The 16559-nt window shown below is 39.5% G+C and overlaps 2 protein-coding genes across 16 annotated transcripts in view; one reads left to right on the top strand and one right to left on the bottom strand.

The window, feature by feature from the left end:
- The first annotated feature begins 4147 nt into the window (after window positions 1-4147).
- On the top strand, window positions 4148-8653 carry LOC136104592 (interferon-induced protein with tetratricopeptide repeats 5-like). The gene is made up of 2 exons (XM_065843687.2): window positions 4148-4192; window positions 6666-8653. The coding sequence occupies exons 1-2, from the start codon at window positions 4188-4190 to the stop codon at window positions 8101-8103; spliced, it is 1443 nt and encodes a 480-aa protein (XP_065699759.1). The 5' UTR covers window positions 4148-4187; the 3' UTR covers window positions 8104-8653.
- Window positions 8654-10552: 1899 nt separating this feature from the next.
- The window catches only part of SLC16A12 (solute carrier family 16 member 12), a 37784-nt gene continuing 31777 nt past the window's right edge, over window positions 10553-16559 (bottom strand). For 14 of the 15 annotated variants that reach the window (XM_065843939.2, XM_065843943.2, XM_071811933.1 and 11 more), the window contains 2 exons: window positions 15271-15530; window positions 10689-14094 (listed from right to left, as the gene is read on the bottom strand). In XM_065843939.2, the coding sequence (XP_065700011.1) occupies window positions 13832-14094; window positions 15271-15530 (523 nt within the window). In that variant the 3' untranslated portion in view covers window positions 10689-13831. Of the gene's footprint in view, window positions 14095-15270; window positions 15531-16559 lie in introns of all 15 variants that reach the window. The other variant, XM_071811929.1, reaches the window with a different exon arrangement.

Here is a 16559-nt window from a genome sequence, read left to right as displayed (position 1 = left end):
CCCCATTTCCCGAGCACCTGCACCTCGGGAAGAGCCGGCCCTCTGTACGGACTATAATGCATTGCCAGCAATCGCTGTTACTCTCGAATAGATCATCTTTGAGCATATTCTAAATATATAAAATCTAACACAGGTGGGTTTAAGTTACATGCGGGAACACAGTTCCAGCAGGGTTACCGTCAGCTTTCTGCTCTGAGGCAACTCATTGGCACTGTTTGCATACCTGTAATTTCCCAGAGAAGTGTGTCTGTGGTCAGGAGACGCGTGACCAGGCTTGCAAAAACTTGGAACAAATTCAATCCTGCAATATTAATGTTACTACATCCATAGCAATATCGTCAGAGTAATACAAAAACCTGATATAAAATACACAGTGGTAGAGTAGGAGCATGTAAAGAACAGAAATGTTTATTTAGAAAGCATTAAGATTTTAACTGAAAATCATTGAAGTTTTCATAGAATCCACTTGTTTTGATACATGAATATATCACTTAATACAAGTGACACTATGGAACCCTTTGCATTCCTGGATCCCATTTCTGAGGGTCATTTTGTTTAAAAAATCCTGGACAGCAAAAATATTGCTTAGTGATTCACTTCAGTTTGCAATCAAATTAATTACAGGGTACTCTTCCCCCTCTAGGGGAAAACCCAAGTTATAAAGTGCCACAAATGTTGCTGTCAAACATAGTAATTATATGCTAAACTAGGCTAAATTGAAGCCAGCATAAAATAGGATATTTAAAGTGATCCTATCATTTAGTATAGTTCATTTACAATATTTTAATAATGAAAACTGGTTTTCAGGCAATTGTTTGGCTTAGCTAATGATACTAAACGAGAATTATTTCTCAGCAGGTATCCATTTCAGCACCAAGGAAATGTACAGAGATGAGTTTTCTCCCTAAAATGTGTATATATTTTTGAAGCCATTCCCTATTCTTGTATCTGTACAGAATGCTCAAGTAAACAAAGTCTTTGTATTAAATATGAAAGCAGTTGTTGTTTCCAGCCCATTTCTGCACAAGTGTTTTCCAGGAAGCTCTTGCCTTTGCTGCTGTGAAATGCAGCTCTCTCTGATTCTAGTAAGGCCAAAGTGGAAGCAGCATCGCTGTAGAAGTATTTCTGAATTTTCCTGTGCTGTGCCAAGAGAGTTACAAAGATGGCTGTGAAAAAGCATTGCATAACTTTTCACTTACCCTATTTTAACCATTTTTCTACACTTATTCAATAAACATTTGTGTCAAACCAAAGCATATAGATGCAACTAAATTTGTAAAAATATGTATACTTGGCCAAATTTTTTGCATTCCAGGAGGGAAATTCCCGCATTTTCCCATATGCACTAATCTAGGTACCAAGCAACAGGAAAACAACCACTTGGGACAGAAACAGAGACAAGAAACTCATAGATATTTAGTAGCATCGTAAATCATTAGTGTCCACATTTGATTTTGGCCTTGCATAAATCTTTTAAATGCATTTTTCTACAACTACTTGCAACCTTTATTTTCCATAAAATACATTAATCTGTGCAGATACCCTAATCCTTTTTCTTTCCCAATTTACTGCCTCTTTTCACCATTTATCAAATACCTGATTGTTAGAGGGTTACAGAGTAGCAGCCATACTAACCTTTATCTTGAGCTCTGACATACCGGCTCCAGAAAAAAAAAAAAAAAAACACACACAAACACAAAAAATCACTTAAATGAGTCACAAGAGGTGTGTATGTTACTAAGGCTCTTCTTGTAGAAACTGGAAGTTCTCATATGTAAGACTGTTTTGCTTTGTTTTTGAAATAAGGAGGAAGGAGGAATAGAAGAGAAAGGAGCGAAAGGCAAAGGACAGCTTTGTTCTGAAGAGTTACTGCCTCTCAGAATTCACTCCATGCAGGCTGTAACCCCCCAAGCCGCCAGGCTCCTTCCCCAAGGAGCGCTTCCCTAGTGGCTTGTGGGCTGCCCCGGCTCCCCCTGGACAGCCTGAGCCACCGGGCTGGAGCCACCAGGCAGAGCCGCGACCTGACCACGCCCAGAGGATGAGCGCAGCTTACCACCAGATCCAGGGGTTCATTCATGTCCCGTGTAGATACTTCCCACACGCTTGTGAGGGTGGGGATACGGACTGTTCATACCACAGAAATTAAGCTTTCGTAAGCTAGAATCTAAAATTATTGAAAACATACAAATTGGCAGTAAGAAATCATACAGATTTTTAAATAAAAATGTGGCATACTGTTAATTCTTGTCTGTAGTTACAGAGATGCATGATGGCAACAGCAGCGGTTCTGAGGTGATAATAACGTTTGATATAAATGACTTTCTGTCTTGTTAGGACCAAGGGATGACATCTTCTAAAAACCTCACAAAGTGAGGGGAGCTGCCACTGTCATATACCAGGAACAATGAGAAGCCTCTTGAAGCACCTTTATATGCATTTTTATTTACTTATTCCTACAAAATATGGTGGGCCACCTCAAATTCTGCACATATTAATTAGGAAAAGACATTAGACAGTATCTAATTAAACGTATTTCTTAGCAAGATGCTTTCACATTTTAAAATGGAATGGATTCAAGAATGGAGAGAGGTTCTGTGATGTTGTTTAAAGATCTTATTTATGGATAAAGTGGAAGCAGATCTTATATTGATAGGTAAAACCAATTTTTTTGTTGTATATAATGTAAAATGACAATCTTAGTTTAATGCAAGAATTATCAAGTCTAGATCTAATTATTACAAAAAGAAAAAGAATAATAACGCAGTTAAAATACCTATTTACAGAAAAAGTCACAATAATAGTAATATTGTGGTTAAAATTGATACACACACACACATATGCATGGACATTTCTTAGTTTCTATTCCTGCTTTTCTGGACATTCAGATCAGTAGGTTCAGGCTGTTGGAGGGAAAAATGCCAACTGTCATCAGCCGTCAACTTCCTATCTTGGGAGAAACATGGTGCTAATGGTGCTGGTTTCTCCTTCCTCTCCCCAGGATCCACTTTGGGTCATAAAAAGAAAGGCCTAAAAGCAAGTTATCAAATATTTAATATATTACATATACATATATACAGGATATATTAAATATTTGCTAATGTGCTTTTGCACCTTTTTCTTCACTGGTCTGCAGCTGCAGGTTACATCCAAATTTACTCCGATCTCTTTTTTACCCCTATAATCAATTTTACCAAGACAGGTATTAATTTCTTTTTTCTTTTTTTTTTTTTTAACTAAGCATCAGTGAGTTGTTGATATCTGTAGGTGCTCCAGTACCCAGCCCGTGCCCCATCTCTATGTTAACCTGTGGCCCTGTAACACGGCATTGCTGTTGCTGACAGCAGGCCATAAGCTTTGCACTGAGTTTGTATGGCCTCGGGACAGAACCTTGCCAGGCCTGCTGCACCTGAGCTTGTTCTGGCCTGCCTGCAGCTTTGTTTTGCTTGGGAGATCTGTGACAACAGTTTATTGAACTGATCATATGTATCTAATTTGTTTTACTTTTATCTTTGCACAGTAAAACTGCAGTTTTATGTAGAGAACAGCAACAAACAGTTGTTGTAGGTGGGACTAAATATTTGGTACTCTTACACAGTTACATAGACCAGAGAAGTACCAGCCTGGTACAATAGCAGAGACCTTGCAATGTGGAGACAGCAGGACCTGCAGGAGTGCAGGCAGGGGTGATGAGATATTGTATGTTATGTGTATGACATGACACCAATACACCGGGAGCCCAAAGCATGGTGCAAAATAGTGCAAGGATGCATCAGCAGAGACAGGAGGGGTAAACGACCCTTCCCTAGCCTAGGCATGATAGCCAGGTCAGCCTACAGTAGCCTGAAACATTCTCCTTATCATGGATACCTCTGAATTTGAACACAGTAAATGCTGGCAGCCGCTAGGAGCTGTTGTGCACTCTCCACAACACAGTGTAGTGCATGGCACAGAGCAAGGCTGAAAAAAGCAGCTCAGTGACTCAAAGAGTTTCGATTCCCCTACTGGCAGTTGTTCCAGCTTCTTTTGCAGTTTCAGACACATACTGAAGTTTCACTTTCTACTTCTCATTAAATTGGTCACAGACCATATGAGGGTTGGAGTATATAAAAGGGAAGTCACAAGAACACTGAGTAGCAGACTTCTGTCTTTCAAGCTACCTTAAGACAAGCGAGCAGAGAAGGAAAACCATGAGGTAAGCACACGACCCAGTCTCTGAAATATGCTTTTTTGCTATGCTGCAGAAGATAATGCTTATTATTTACATAAATATAAGCAGTGAGGGGCTTTATTGATCCAAACAGCAGAAAACACTTTGCAGAATATTTACTGGAAGAAGCAAAATAAAATAAGGATGCTATTGAATATGGTAATGTTATTGTATCTCCAACAAGGGACAGTCTCTGTGAACAGAGCTGACAGTCAGAAAAACTGTGTTCATGCAGCCAAATGTGTAGCTGGCACTGATGCATCTGAGAATTTATTTTCTGATCTCTGTAAATGTGAGGACCAGCAAACAGGATAGTGTAGGTTTTGGGCTGCAGCATGGAGCACAAGATGGGGTGTAACCTTTTCTGAAAACAATCACACATGCATGCACACGCACGCATACAACAAACAAATATGTTTATGACAACTTTGGAAATTGTATTTACCAATTATCTGTGGAACTAAGCTAACTATATTTAATCTGCATAACAAACCTGGTTTTGTGATATTCATGAATATTCATTTTCCAGAAATGTCTTTTCATTACTTACTCCTCACTGTTGCTTTCGTCCATGGACATTTTCATGGGTCTCAGACAAGGCAATAAAAACACACGTTTCATTTTGAATCGAATAGGATTGCTTAAATACTTCAAGATATTCCTGTTGATTTGGGAGCCAGTATCTGTTCTGTGGTATTCACCTGTAGGCAAAGGTTTCTAACAAGATAGTCATGATAATAATAGGAACTTACTTTCACTTCTCCTTCATTCCAGAATAGTGGGTTTACCTCACATACAGCTTTCTGATTAGGAACTGTAGTTAATACCAATCAAGCACATCAGTTAGATTATTTGAGAAAGGCAAAGAAGTCTGTAAGGCAAACATGCATCAAGCACATTAATAAATACCTTTTTTGTTTAACCTCCCTCCAGTACCTGTGTCAGTTGGTTTGGGTGGAAATGTATATTCAGAGATGCTTTCCAGTGTCCTTCCCACTGTCCCAGAACCTGTAAAAATTGCTTCCCGATTCCTCCTTGGTTTGCCTCCTCGTACTTTTCCAGTGTTTCCACTCCTTTTTTTAACCCCAAAGACGTCTCCTCTTTCACATGATTGAGCAGTTGGGGGGAAGCAGACATTGTACCACGCAGGCTGTTGGACCCTCTAGGTCTTACAGGAGAGAGAGCAGAGAAATCTTTCTAACAATGAAGGATTTGATTAAGAAGCCCCAGTTATAAAGGCATGTACCATTCTTTTGTGAAGGTAGAGCACAATATGGACTGAAGCGTTCTCTGCACTGTAAAGGTTTATCCTTGATAGATTGTGTGATAAAAGCTGGTCTGCACACCCACACAGAGGCACAAGCAGGAGGGGGAACCCAAATAATACCCTGCCATGGCTGCTCCGAGAGCTGTCCCAAGAGCCACCAGCCCATCCATCCCCACACACATGGAGGAACACAGAGGCACAAGGGTGGGTGGCAGCTCCCCAATGCCCCAGACAGGGACCTAAGCCCCCACCTAGCCCTGCCAAGCCTGCCTTACATGAGTGCCTTACGGTCTGAACTGCCTAAGAAAATGGGTGTACAGGGTGCAGGGGAAAGCATTTGGGGATTGAAACTTATTATGGAATGTTTGGGGAGAAGATCAAAGGCAGGGAAATGAGGGATGTGGGTGATTTGGGAAGGAACCACTGTTGAAAAATAGAGAAGGATAAAAAGGTATTAAGGACCAGTTGTATGTAAACAGGGTCTAGTCAATATGTGTGAGAATGTGTGCGTTTGGTGTGAGGCAGCTGGGCAGTGAGAGGAACCCTGACCAACTACTAGATACCCAGAGCTGTTTTCTGGGTGCCCGTAGGGTTAGTGAGTGAGAGTGCAGTCTGTACCAGCAAGTGAGTAGGGCTGCACACTTCAGGTCCTATACATCCAAGTGCCAGCAACTGGGGACATCAGTATCCGTAAGATTAAAACGGCACTGTGATCTAACAAACAAGAATTTACAAATGCAAGAAATTAAAAACAAAATTTATAATCCAAACCATAAAATATACAGAAACATGGGAAAGGCACTATATCGCTTTATTATGAGGAAAGTTTTTTATTTGATTACCTCTTTTGGGTAGGCTTCAGCAATTGTTCCCAGTATAGGAAGTATATTCCTGAGGCCCAGAGGTGTGCCAGCTTTACCACAGAAGCTAGCCCTCCTCTTTGATGTCCAGACCACCAGCTCTGTTGTTACATAAGAGGTGTTCTCATACACTGGCAAGCATAATTACTAAAATAACTATTAAACTCTTTAGACCTATGGTTTCTGGCAGCTCTGGCTTGTTTGCAGTATAGGTGACTAGTGGGACCGGGTGAGGTATTGCCTGCTTTTGAAATACATCATGCCTGGTTTAAAAACAAGGGTAGCAGAAAGCAAATAGAGTATAAGTAAGTTTTTCTTTTATTTCTTCTAGTACCATTTCCAATAATTCCTTGAAGAGCTCCCTGCTGCATCTAGAATGTCATTTTACCTGGAATTTGCTGAAGCAGGATGTGGATCTTGATGAACTGGAGGAAACAATAGAAAATCAGGTTGAGTTTTTCGTAAAATCCAACATAAGAAATTATAATCTACTATCCTATGTATGCCACCTAAAGAATTCAAATGAGGAAGCCCTGAAAAATCTCCAAATAGCTGAAGAAGAAATTAAAAAAAATCATCCAGATGAAATTGCCAGGAAAAGTCTTGTTACTTGGGGGAACTATGCCTGGATCTGTTACCACATGAAGAGATATGAAGAAGCACAAACTTATGTGAGCAAAGTAGAAAACAGCTGCAAAGAGCTTTCAAGTACAGCTCAACAGAAGATTCAGCTTCCAGACATCTGTGCTGAACAAGGATGGGCATTTTTAAAGTTCGGGAGAAAATACTATGAAAGAGCAAAGAATTGCTTTGAAAATGCTCTGAAGAATGAACCAAATAACCCTGATTTTAATGCCGGTTATGCAATAGCAATATATCGTTTGGAAAGTTTTCTTTACAGACAGTGTGAAGATGAAAGCCTGTCCCTTGAGCTCCTGAAGCGTGCAGTGGAACTGAATCCAAAGGATACTTTCATTGCGGCATTACTTGCATTAAGACTTCAGGATGTAAAGCAAGTTGATGAAGGGGAGAAATACATTCAAGAAGCAATGCAGAAAACCCCTGATTTTCCTCATTTCCTGCGATATGCTGCTAAATTTTACAGAAGGAAAGGAGACGTGGATAAGGCACTAGAGATTTTGAAAAAGGCCCTAAGAGTGACACCAAAATCTTCCTTTTTGCATCACCAAATAGGAATCTGCTACAGAATAAAGCTGTTTCAACTGAAAAGGACTACAAGACACCCACCTCAAGAGCAAGTGGAGGAACTCAGCCAACTTGCCATTTTTCATTTTAAAGCAGCAACTGATAAAAAGTCAAAATTTTTTCCTGCCTATGTTGACCTAGCAAATATGTATGCAGAAGGAAAGAGGTATGAAGAAGCAGAAGAGGCTTTTCAGAAAGCAATTCAGATAAGTATTCTATTCAATGATGATAAACAACTATGGTACTACCATTATGGCAATTTTAAACGTTTTCATATGAAATCAAAATCTGAAGCCATTATGTATTACAGAGAAGGGCTAAAAATTGAAGAAGATTCTTATGCAAGAAGTAAATGCATTCAGGCACTGAATGAATTGTTGGGATGGAGAATTCAGGGAGGTTTAGGAGATGCAACAGATTTTGCTACACTTGGACTCATTCATAATCTAAATGGTGAGAAACGTGAAGCAATTGAGTGCTATGAGAAAGCTGTTGAATTGCATCCTGACAATGAAGAGTATCTGAGTGCATTATGTGAACTACAACTTTCCCTCTCAAGCTAAAGCTCCCAAAAATCCTTCACACCAAAATAAACCCCAAACCCAAGGGCATTTCAACAGGCTCTCAAGTTATAACCAGATGAAACATCTGGTAGCATCGCTTTCTGGTGATAACGTAGAAGCTGCAGATGATGACTGTTCATTTGTTTGTTTATTCACCAACAGAGAACATGCTTGGAAAGACTAAATAATAGCTAAGCTATCTTAGTCTTCAATGCTAACAGTGGTATACAGGTTGTGTTTAAGTGATGATCCGTAGAACACAAAACAGCTGGACGTCAGATCCTACCTTCTACTGAGAAAAAGATGAGAGAATGATATTGTAGTACTTCACCTGTCTACTAGAAAGGCATGCTTATACACAAATGGATTTTCTGTTTTGTGGGTTTTTTTCTTTTTAAAAGATGTCTTTTTAAAGTGGCATTTAAAAGAAACATTTGTTGGAGACGTGTTCAGTTTACTACTCCATATGTTGTTTATCTATGAAAAATAACTACTGTTTGGCTAGTTCATTGGAAAGCTTACAAAATGTGCATTGTTGTTGTGAACTATTAAAGAGCATTGCATCCATCAACTGTTGCTTCTGATCTCTCTCTCCTGTCCAATCCTCATATTAGTAGATGAAAGAAAAGGAAATAGCCATTTGAAAAAGTAACAGGGTTAAAGTTTTGGCAGGATATGAAAAGGTCAGAAGATAGCTGCATTTATTTTCCTGAACTCTCAGCACAGCTGGCTTCACCAAAGCTGTTGCACCAAAGGATTAAATTGTGTGCAAAACAACATCCACCTAGTTTACCCAAAACGGCACGCACAGGAGCTGCTACAGCAAACATCTGGAGTGAAAGGAAAGGCAGTCTTTGAGACACCAATGAGCTGGCTATCTGCAGCCATGCTTGTGAAACAAGCCAGGGATAGAAAAAACAAGAAATGTGCAGAACTGGACACGGAAGGCAGAGCGCACCTAGAGCAAAGGGGAGGGTGTCCACAGAGCCTATGTGAATGAAAGAAAGGTCTGAAAGGACAGAGTGAACCGGTGGAGGATATTATTGTCTTCAGATATGAAACTGAAAAAGAGTATTCTTTACAACAGGGCAGCTTAATTCCATTATATTGTACCTTGGTATAATAGAACATGGTTCTCAGGGAAAACTAATGCTGTACTTCCAAAACATTTCTAAGCCTTAGTCAGCAGTGTAGGATGAAGCAAACTGGTGACAGAGCCCATCAGGAAGGATGTGCACTTTTGTTTCCAGCCATCCTGGAGCATTCCTGCCCCTGCAACAGCAGTCCCTTGTACAGACACTGTTACAGCCTGAAGGAGTGCAAAATATGATGCCAGATAGTGAAACATCAAGAAACCTCTCCCCTCTCAGCTCTCGCTGAAAGGATGTTCCGTAATACAAGAGAAAGTGATCAGGAGTTTAACAGTGCATGTACTACAATCACATCTTCCTAAGGGCTGAGGCACAAACCATCCTTGTTTTCCAGCCACCTGCCAGCTTATCTCTTACAAACAAAGGTGGTCCTACCTAGGAACAGAGCAGGGAGGGCGGAGAAGAGGAAGGAGTGTGAGCAGGACCGACATGCTGCTCCTGAAAGCTGGTAGGAACAATAGCAGGGTTGAAGTGAGGAACTGGTGACTACCTATGGTGGTGTGCTCAGCTATGTGAACAAAAGGGTACATTAAGTGACCTCACTGCCTTTCTCAGTCTTGAGGCTTCTAAAATCAGCATTGTTTCCATCCAAACCCTCCCGAAGGCACAGCAGGCAGCAGGGAGGAATGAGGAAGAGGTGGTGTGAGTTCCCAGAGCCGTGGTGGCACATCCATGCTCCCCTCCACACACTGCCACCAGGGTCTCTCCTGCCTCTCTCCTGAAAAATGAACCTTGCAGAAATAAGAAGCAGCAATTAAGTATTTTGGGAAAAAGATGAGCCTGAACTTTTAGCTCAAAGTGGTTCAATGTTCTCCACAGTAAGGAAATTGATGGTGAGGTGCAGTGACACAAGAAATCCAGTTCATGTGCCTTACTTTCTTTGGACTCTGGAGGACTGTGCTGGACCGCAGTAGTCCCAGGGGTGCTCTGTGCATACATTGACTTCTATTTCTTGCCTAGTGTCTTGTGAATTAGTAGAAATGTTATTTCCCACACGGTGGTGCTGCTGTATTGCCTGGCCTGTCAACGTAGGGAAGGGGCTGAGCGTGAGCCTCAGGAAGCAGAGAAAACAAAACCCAGATTTTGCAGTGTCCAGTTCCAATGGGTAAAACCAGAACCACACAGAAGCTAAGCACCTCTCAATTGACACCCAAGTATGAACACATCAGTGGAGCCTACACTAGGGATGCAGGGAGAAAAAAGAGTGAAGATAACCCTTCAGGAACTATTCATTTATGGATCAAAAGCACCTTCTAAATTATTAAGGAAACTCAGCTGGAATACCACAGAACAGTGACTCAGAAGAAGGTATTATTTATTGAGGTGATCCTGACTAAGGACTTTGTTATGCTGTACATGAAGTACTGTTACAGCTTAACTTAAAGAAGCTTTTCCTTCTCACATAGATTTGTAACAGTTGAGAAAACAAACAGGGAATTCTCATGGCAATATAAAATATATTCACCATATAGCAGCACAGACAAACTTTTTTTTTTTTTTTTCAGGAGATAAATGATCATCCAAGCTGGCAAAAAATGTTTAAGGCTCAATCTTTCCTTTCCAAAAACAGGGTTATTTTTCAACAGAAGGTACTTGAGTTTTTCAATGCTGCTTTCACACAAATTTTCAAGGTATAATTTATTAAATGTTCCAAGGCTGATCTGATAAAAATTATCACTAAAACCTAAGCAACTTAAAAAGAATGATGATTTCCCCATTTCAAACCTCACAGAATAGAAATATGTAGGATAACTTCAGCAGCTGTAAGCAGCTTCACTTCGACTGAATTCCCATTCACTGCACAGAACAGAGCATTATCCCAGGCAGGATTCATCTGAGGCAGGATCCTTCTGTTTGTGTCTCAGACATATGTTACCCTAGCCAAGTCAGACCACACTGTCCTGGGAAGCCAGCCAGGCTCAGTGATGCAGTGGTCCATTCATTCCTGTATCCATCAGTGCTTACCAGGGCTGGTGGGACCATAAGGTGGGAGCTGGGGAAATTGTCCACAGCTAGCCCAGGTATCTCTGCCTACAGCTGCACCATGCCATGCCAGGAAATAGCCCCTATGGAGAACAGCATGAATATTATAATCTTAAAAAAAAAATTGCAGATACAATAGATATATATTTTTTAAATAGTATAATCCAGAGAATTCTATAATGTGCCACCTGAAACATTTCACGTGGCAGGATGAAAATGAGCTGTTCAGTTTGGGTTGTGTAGGCCAGCAGGCAGAAGTTGGGCATGAGGCTTCACAAACCTGGATTGTATTCCCATTTCTTCCACTCACAGGTTATTTCTTGTTATGCTTCCTTCTGTCTTTGTTTCTTAATGCAGAGATTCATGTCAGCACTGGTATTTCACAGTGTGTTTTATGCACAGAAAGCATCATTCTGGCACATAAACTTACGTCTATTGACGAGTCAGAGCAGAAACAGTGTCAAAAAATCCAGAAATACTTGTACCATTTTCCACAAAACATCTGTGGTTAAAACCATTTGAATGTTTTCTGCTGAATTAGATATTTAAAACAATAAATAATGCCTTAATTTTAAGTTAATCACAAAACAGAAAAGCCTATGAAAGAATATATTGAAATTAAAAAAAAAAAATTAACAATGTATTACATGGTATTATTTACTAGGATAAAAATACATATGGTATTATTCCAACGGGCTTTTAACATACGCAGTTCTACCATGAACAACTGCTGACATGTCATGATGTGATAAAAAAAAATGGTAATTCAATGTTTGTAAAGTAAAATGACAGCAGTAATTTATAGCTTGTTGAAACAGCTTATCTTCTTTATAGACCACATGATTCCCTACTTTTTGATATGAAACTTTTGCAGTAAGATCTAAAACTTCTTCAACACTACTAATTAATAAAGCAACCTTTTATTTCCCCCAAATGTGCATATTTTTCCTAACTCATTAAGAAATACTCATAATTAATTTTTTATGAATGCATGTTAAACAGAATTAGGGCCCAGGACTCAGTTGCCACACAGAGCTGAAAAATGTTTATGTTATTAGTTTGAAGCAATTTTTGCATTCTCATCTGTTGTTCTGTGATCTGTCCATGTAGATCATGCTAGTGATTGCGACCATGCTTCTGAAGCATGACAGCGAGAAATGCTTTGTTTGAGCACAGACAACTGAAGAAAAATTACTTTAATATGTTAGATTTGAAATATGCATGAATAATAGAACTACTTGATACACATACTATTGATATATACGGAAAAATAGATTGTACCCTTATGGTTTTACTCTCGATCTAAATCAAATTTGTGAATGTCAGCCTGTGTTGCTTTCCCTTCTGAGGCACAGAGTGGAATAGGACACCATGAGAAACCATTGAATTCACTGCAGATGATTAACAAAACTAGTAGTTCAGCATTGGTGAAAATTATTTGGACACTGATCAATTTGGTAATGAACAGAATGCAGCTTCATACAGTATCAAAACACAGAAATTATTTGCATTGTGCAATGTGAACTTCTGCTCTTGCTGACAACGATTTCACTCTGGAAAGGTAGAAACATTCCATTATTTATTCGTTCATGACATCAGTAATTTACCACATGAACTGAATTCGGTCCCTAGCTCCTATGAAGCAGCCAGCTGGAGTATGTTCCTCATTTTTGGAAAAACACAAGCATCTCCTCTGGTCTCTTGGGCTGCCTTTGGACTTCTTCCAATTTAATGTAACTAAAGCAAGTTTGCCTATCCATGTGCCTAGTCTAATGGCACAAATTTACTCCTCTTCAGACAGTAGAGCAGCCACAGGACCTCCTCTACCCTCTGAGACAAGGATCTGCTGGAGGATTGTACCTAGAAGGTCAACGTTTAGAAATTCAAGCTTCAAAGATATCCAGGAAAAAAAGCAGCAACAATCTCAAAATGTTGCTCTAGGGGGTTTGAGGAAAGGTAGGTCTAAAAGCATATTTGAAATGAAATTGCAACATATGTACAAAATTCAGACACACTGTAAAACTTAAAGCTGCTCCAGAGGTACTTTCATCATAGATCACAGTTTTCTGCCACATTTTCTAAAAAAAAAAAAAAAAAAAAAAAAGGCTTTGGCACTTGAAACAGTTATTTGCAAATCGTGGACTGATAGATGTGGAGGTTTTTTTAGTGTTGTGCGTGATTAGTCCATTGAAACACAATAGACCAGAACACCAAAAAGCTTATTTCATTAATATTAATTTTTGAAATAATTTTAACTTTATTGTTCTGTTTTGCTCACTGACTACTTTGTAGTTTTCTTTTGATTTATAGTCAACTATCATCTCTGAGATTACATGTGGAGATGACATACTGCATTTCAAATAAATCTGTGAACATCTGTCTCTAAAAACTATTTTCAGTTTAGCTTTCTTCTGTTACTGCATTAACTTAGTATTACTGTTGCTGTATATAGATTTTAGTCAACTAAACCATGACAGAAAAATCTAACTGAGAGATGCCTTATTTCACAAGAGGAATATCTTTAACAGCATAACCCTATAGAGCCACCTCCATCTCAGTCACAGCTGTGTAGTATTAAATCTTGAAAGCACTTGTCATCTGTTGCTGTAGCTGTTTGTATCCACAGCCAAAAATTCAACATCCTTTTGGTCTAATTCTGCTGTGACAGAATAAGCTATTGCTCCATTTGTCCAGATGTGCTGTTTGGTGCCAGTATCATTAGTGAGTGACTGCAAATGCCTTCTTTTGATTTTCTTTGCTAGCCTTGCAAAACACAATAACGTTGAACTAAATATCATAGAAAATCCACACAGGAGGAATGATGCAGTATAGCTGCCAGTTGTGTCCACAAGCCAGCCTGTAGGAAAAAAAACCATGGGTTTTTAAAGGCCCAGCAGAATTCTAATAATTTACTAATCATGTGATCAACAGTTTTATAAACTTATGGATTTATCACATAAAAATAAAATCAAACAATACAGGTTTACATCACCGTCACTATAATTTTATCTCCTGGGGCAGGGAGAGATTTGTCTTCAGCAGGCAGATAAGGTTTTTATGGGCTTTTGGTTATAGGTCAAACACATGAGAAAAGGCACAGCAGCCTTCACCACAATACTAAATAAACATCTTTCAACTGCATGGATTTAGCTGTCAGTCTTTAGACATGCTTAGAGAACCATAGGGTTAAATATTGTGTGCATGAGATCTTCATAAAGAAACATCTAGTGAGCTATGCCATAGGCTCATGCATCACTTAAAATAATTCCATTTTGTAATAATTTTTGCTATGGAAAATTAAATTAAAACACTCAGAAGCAGAGATTAATTAGGAATTGATGTGAAGGTAGACAAAATATGCAAGATATTTATATACATGTCTGTTTGAAAAAAGATCTCTGTCCTTTCACAGTTTTTAAAATCATGTCAGGTTCTTTCTAAAGAATAACAGGAGTAGAGCTCTCATTCTTCCTTCACTGTAATGAAACCAATAGGGAGAATGGTGGTTAGATATTACAGTGATGAGCTTGTGACCAAACAGTAGTAAAGCTGACATGCCTACCTGTTCAAAGCACTCTGGAGATGAAAAGCCCTCCACACAAAAAAAACCAACCAAACAAAACCCAACTCAACCAGCCAAACACACACACAACCCCCAAAAACAAACTCTTGGAATGAAACACTCTCTAGGTTACATTTTCAAAACTGTGTAAATTCACAGTGAAATCTGTTGTTCCAACCACTTGCAATTTCTGTACTACATGAACTGGTGATATAACAGCTCTTAGAAACCCATTTCCATTCTGGTTTATTTTTTAAATTTCAGCTTGCTCTATAAGTAGAAATCATTCCATCAACACAGGGCTTAAGTGGGATCTAGAGTCTTATGAAGGTCTAGGTGTGTTATATCCCTGCCCAGCAGCTACCTCCACAGTCAGTATGCATCTACTGTCCTTCCTCTCCTTCTACATCACAGCAATAGGTAAATCTAAAGTAGTGATAAGATTATAAGAAAGTCATTTTATGAACTGACCTGCAACAGGTGGGCTCACTAGATATGGTATGGCATGGAGAAAATACACGACACCCAGTGCTGATGATAAGGAAGAAGTTCCCACTACGTCTGCTGTCACAACAGGGATCAGTGTTACGTAGGCTCCATCAAAGTAGCCAAAAGTAAATGAAAAAGGCACAAGCAAGGGGAAGTTTTGAAGAATTGGCAGGAAAAGACAGCAGAGGCCATCCATCCCCACAGCAAAGAGGTAGCAAAAGTGCCGATGCTTCTTCAGACACCTGAAAATTTCAAAACAGAAAAGAAGAATATTATCATTGTTCACAGTACCTCAGTTTCTATGCCCTGGCATGTAGCACTTCAGTCTCTCTCTCTCTCTCATATAGTTCAAAATTAAGTCAATTTTCTTACTCAGTCTTCAAGATAAAAAGCTCAACACTGACAAGCCCAGATAAGGAAAGCTGCCCACCTACAGCTGCAGAAACATCTCGCAAGCAGCAGCCCATGCTGCCTGCCAGATTCTTTGGGCTGTCCCTAGTGAGGGGACCCACTCTGCTGCCAGGATTTTGCAGCCCTCTGAAGTTTCAATGTTCAAAGCAATATTCCATCGGGCTTTACATCCCAGCCCAGCAAGGTGCTCCCAGTATTATGCCTCTCTTAGTTGTCATCCCTCACATCAGCCCTTAAACACTGGAGTCAGTGTGAGCTAAGCAAGATGGCAAACTCCCTTTCTCCCTGCCCCACAAAACCAATAATTGATTTTTCCCACAAACTGAATAAGCACAAATAATGTGTCCGTCTTAATTTAGCCAGTCTCTACTGATGTTACAGATGCTGTACACAAATGTTTGGAGTGAGCTGAGTTAGCAAAGGATGGTGAGTTCTTGCATATTGGAAAATGTATAAGAATTTTAGGTCAGTCTTTCTGGCTATATGCCTGACAGTGTTGGGCAAGACTCCTGATCCTTTTCCATGACTTCCGTGCCTCCTCAGCAGCACAAAAGAGATGGAAAGGCAGAGGAAGTAGAGTGAGATCCTCTAGGAAATATGTACAGAGGATCACGCTCAACATAGCTCAGACAGGGAGTTATATTACCACTGTCAAATGCAAAAGCTTTGCATGAACAATTTCTTCAGGTAAAACAAAACAAAAAAACCCACAAACAAACCAGCAGAATTGAACAAACTCAGGAGAGACATACATTAAATAGTAACCATTTCTGAAAGTTAGACTTTGTGGGGTTTTTGTTTTGTTTGTTGGTTGGTTTTTAAAGTTACACATGCTACAGAAGAACTCCATAATGTTAACT

This window comes from Patagioenas fasciata, chromosome 8, assembly GCF_037038585.1.
Source record: "Patagioenas fasciata isolate bPatFas1 chromosome 8, bPatFas1.hap1, whole genome shotgun sequence".
Taxonomy (NCBI): Eukaryota; Metazoa; Chordata; class Aves; order Columbiformes; family Columbidae; genus Patagioenas; species Patagioenas fasciata.
This window is presented reverse-complemented; position numbering and strand designations above follow the sequence as displayed.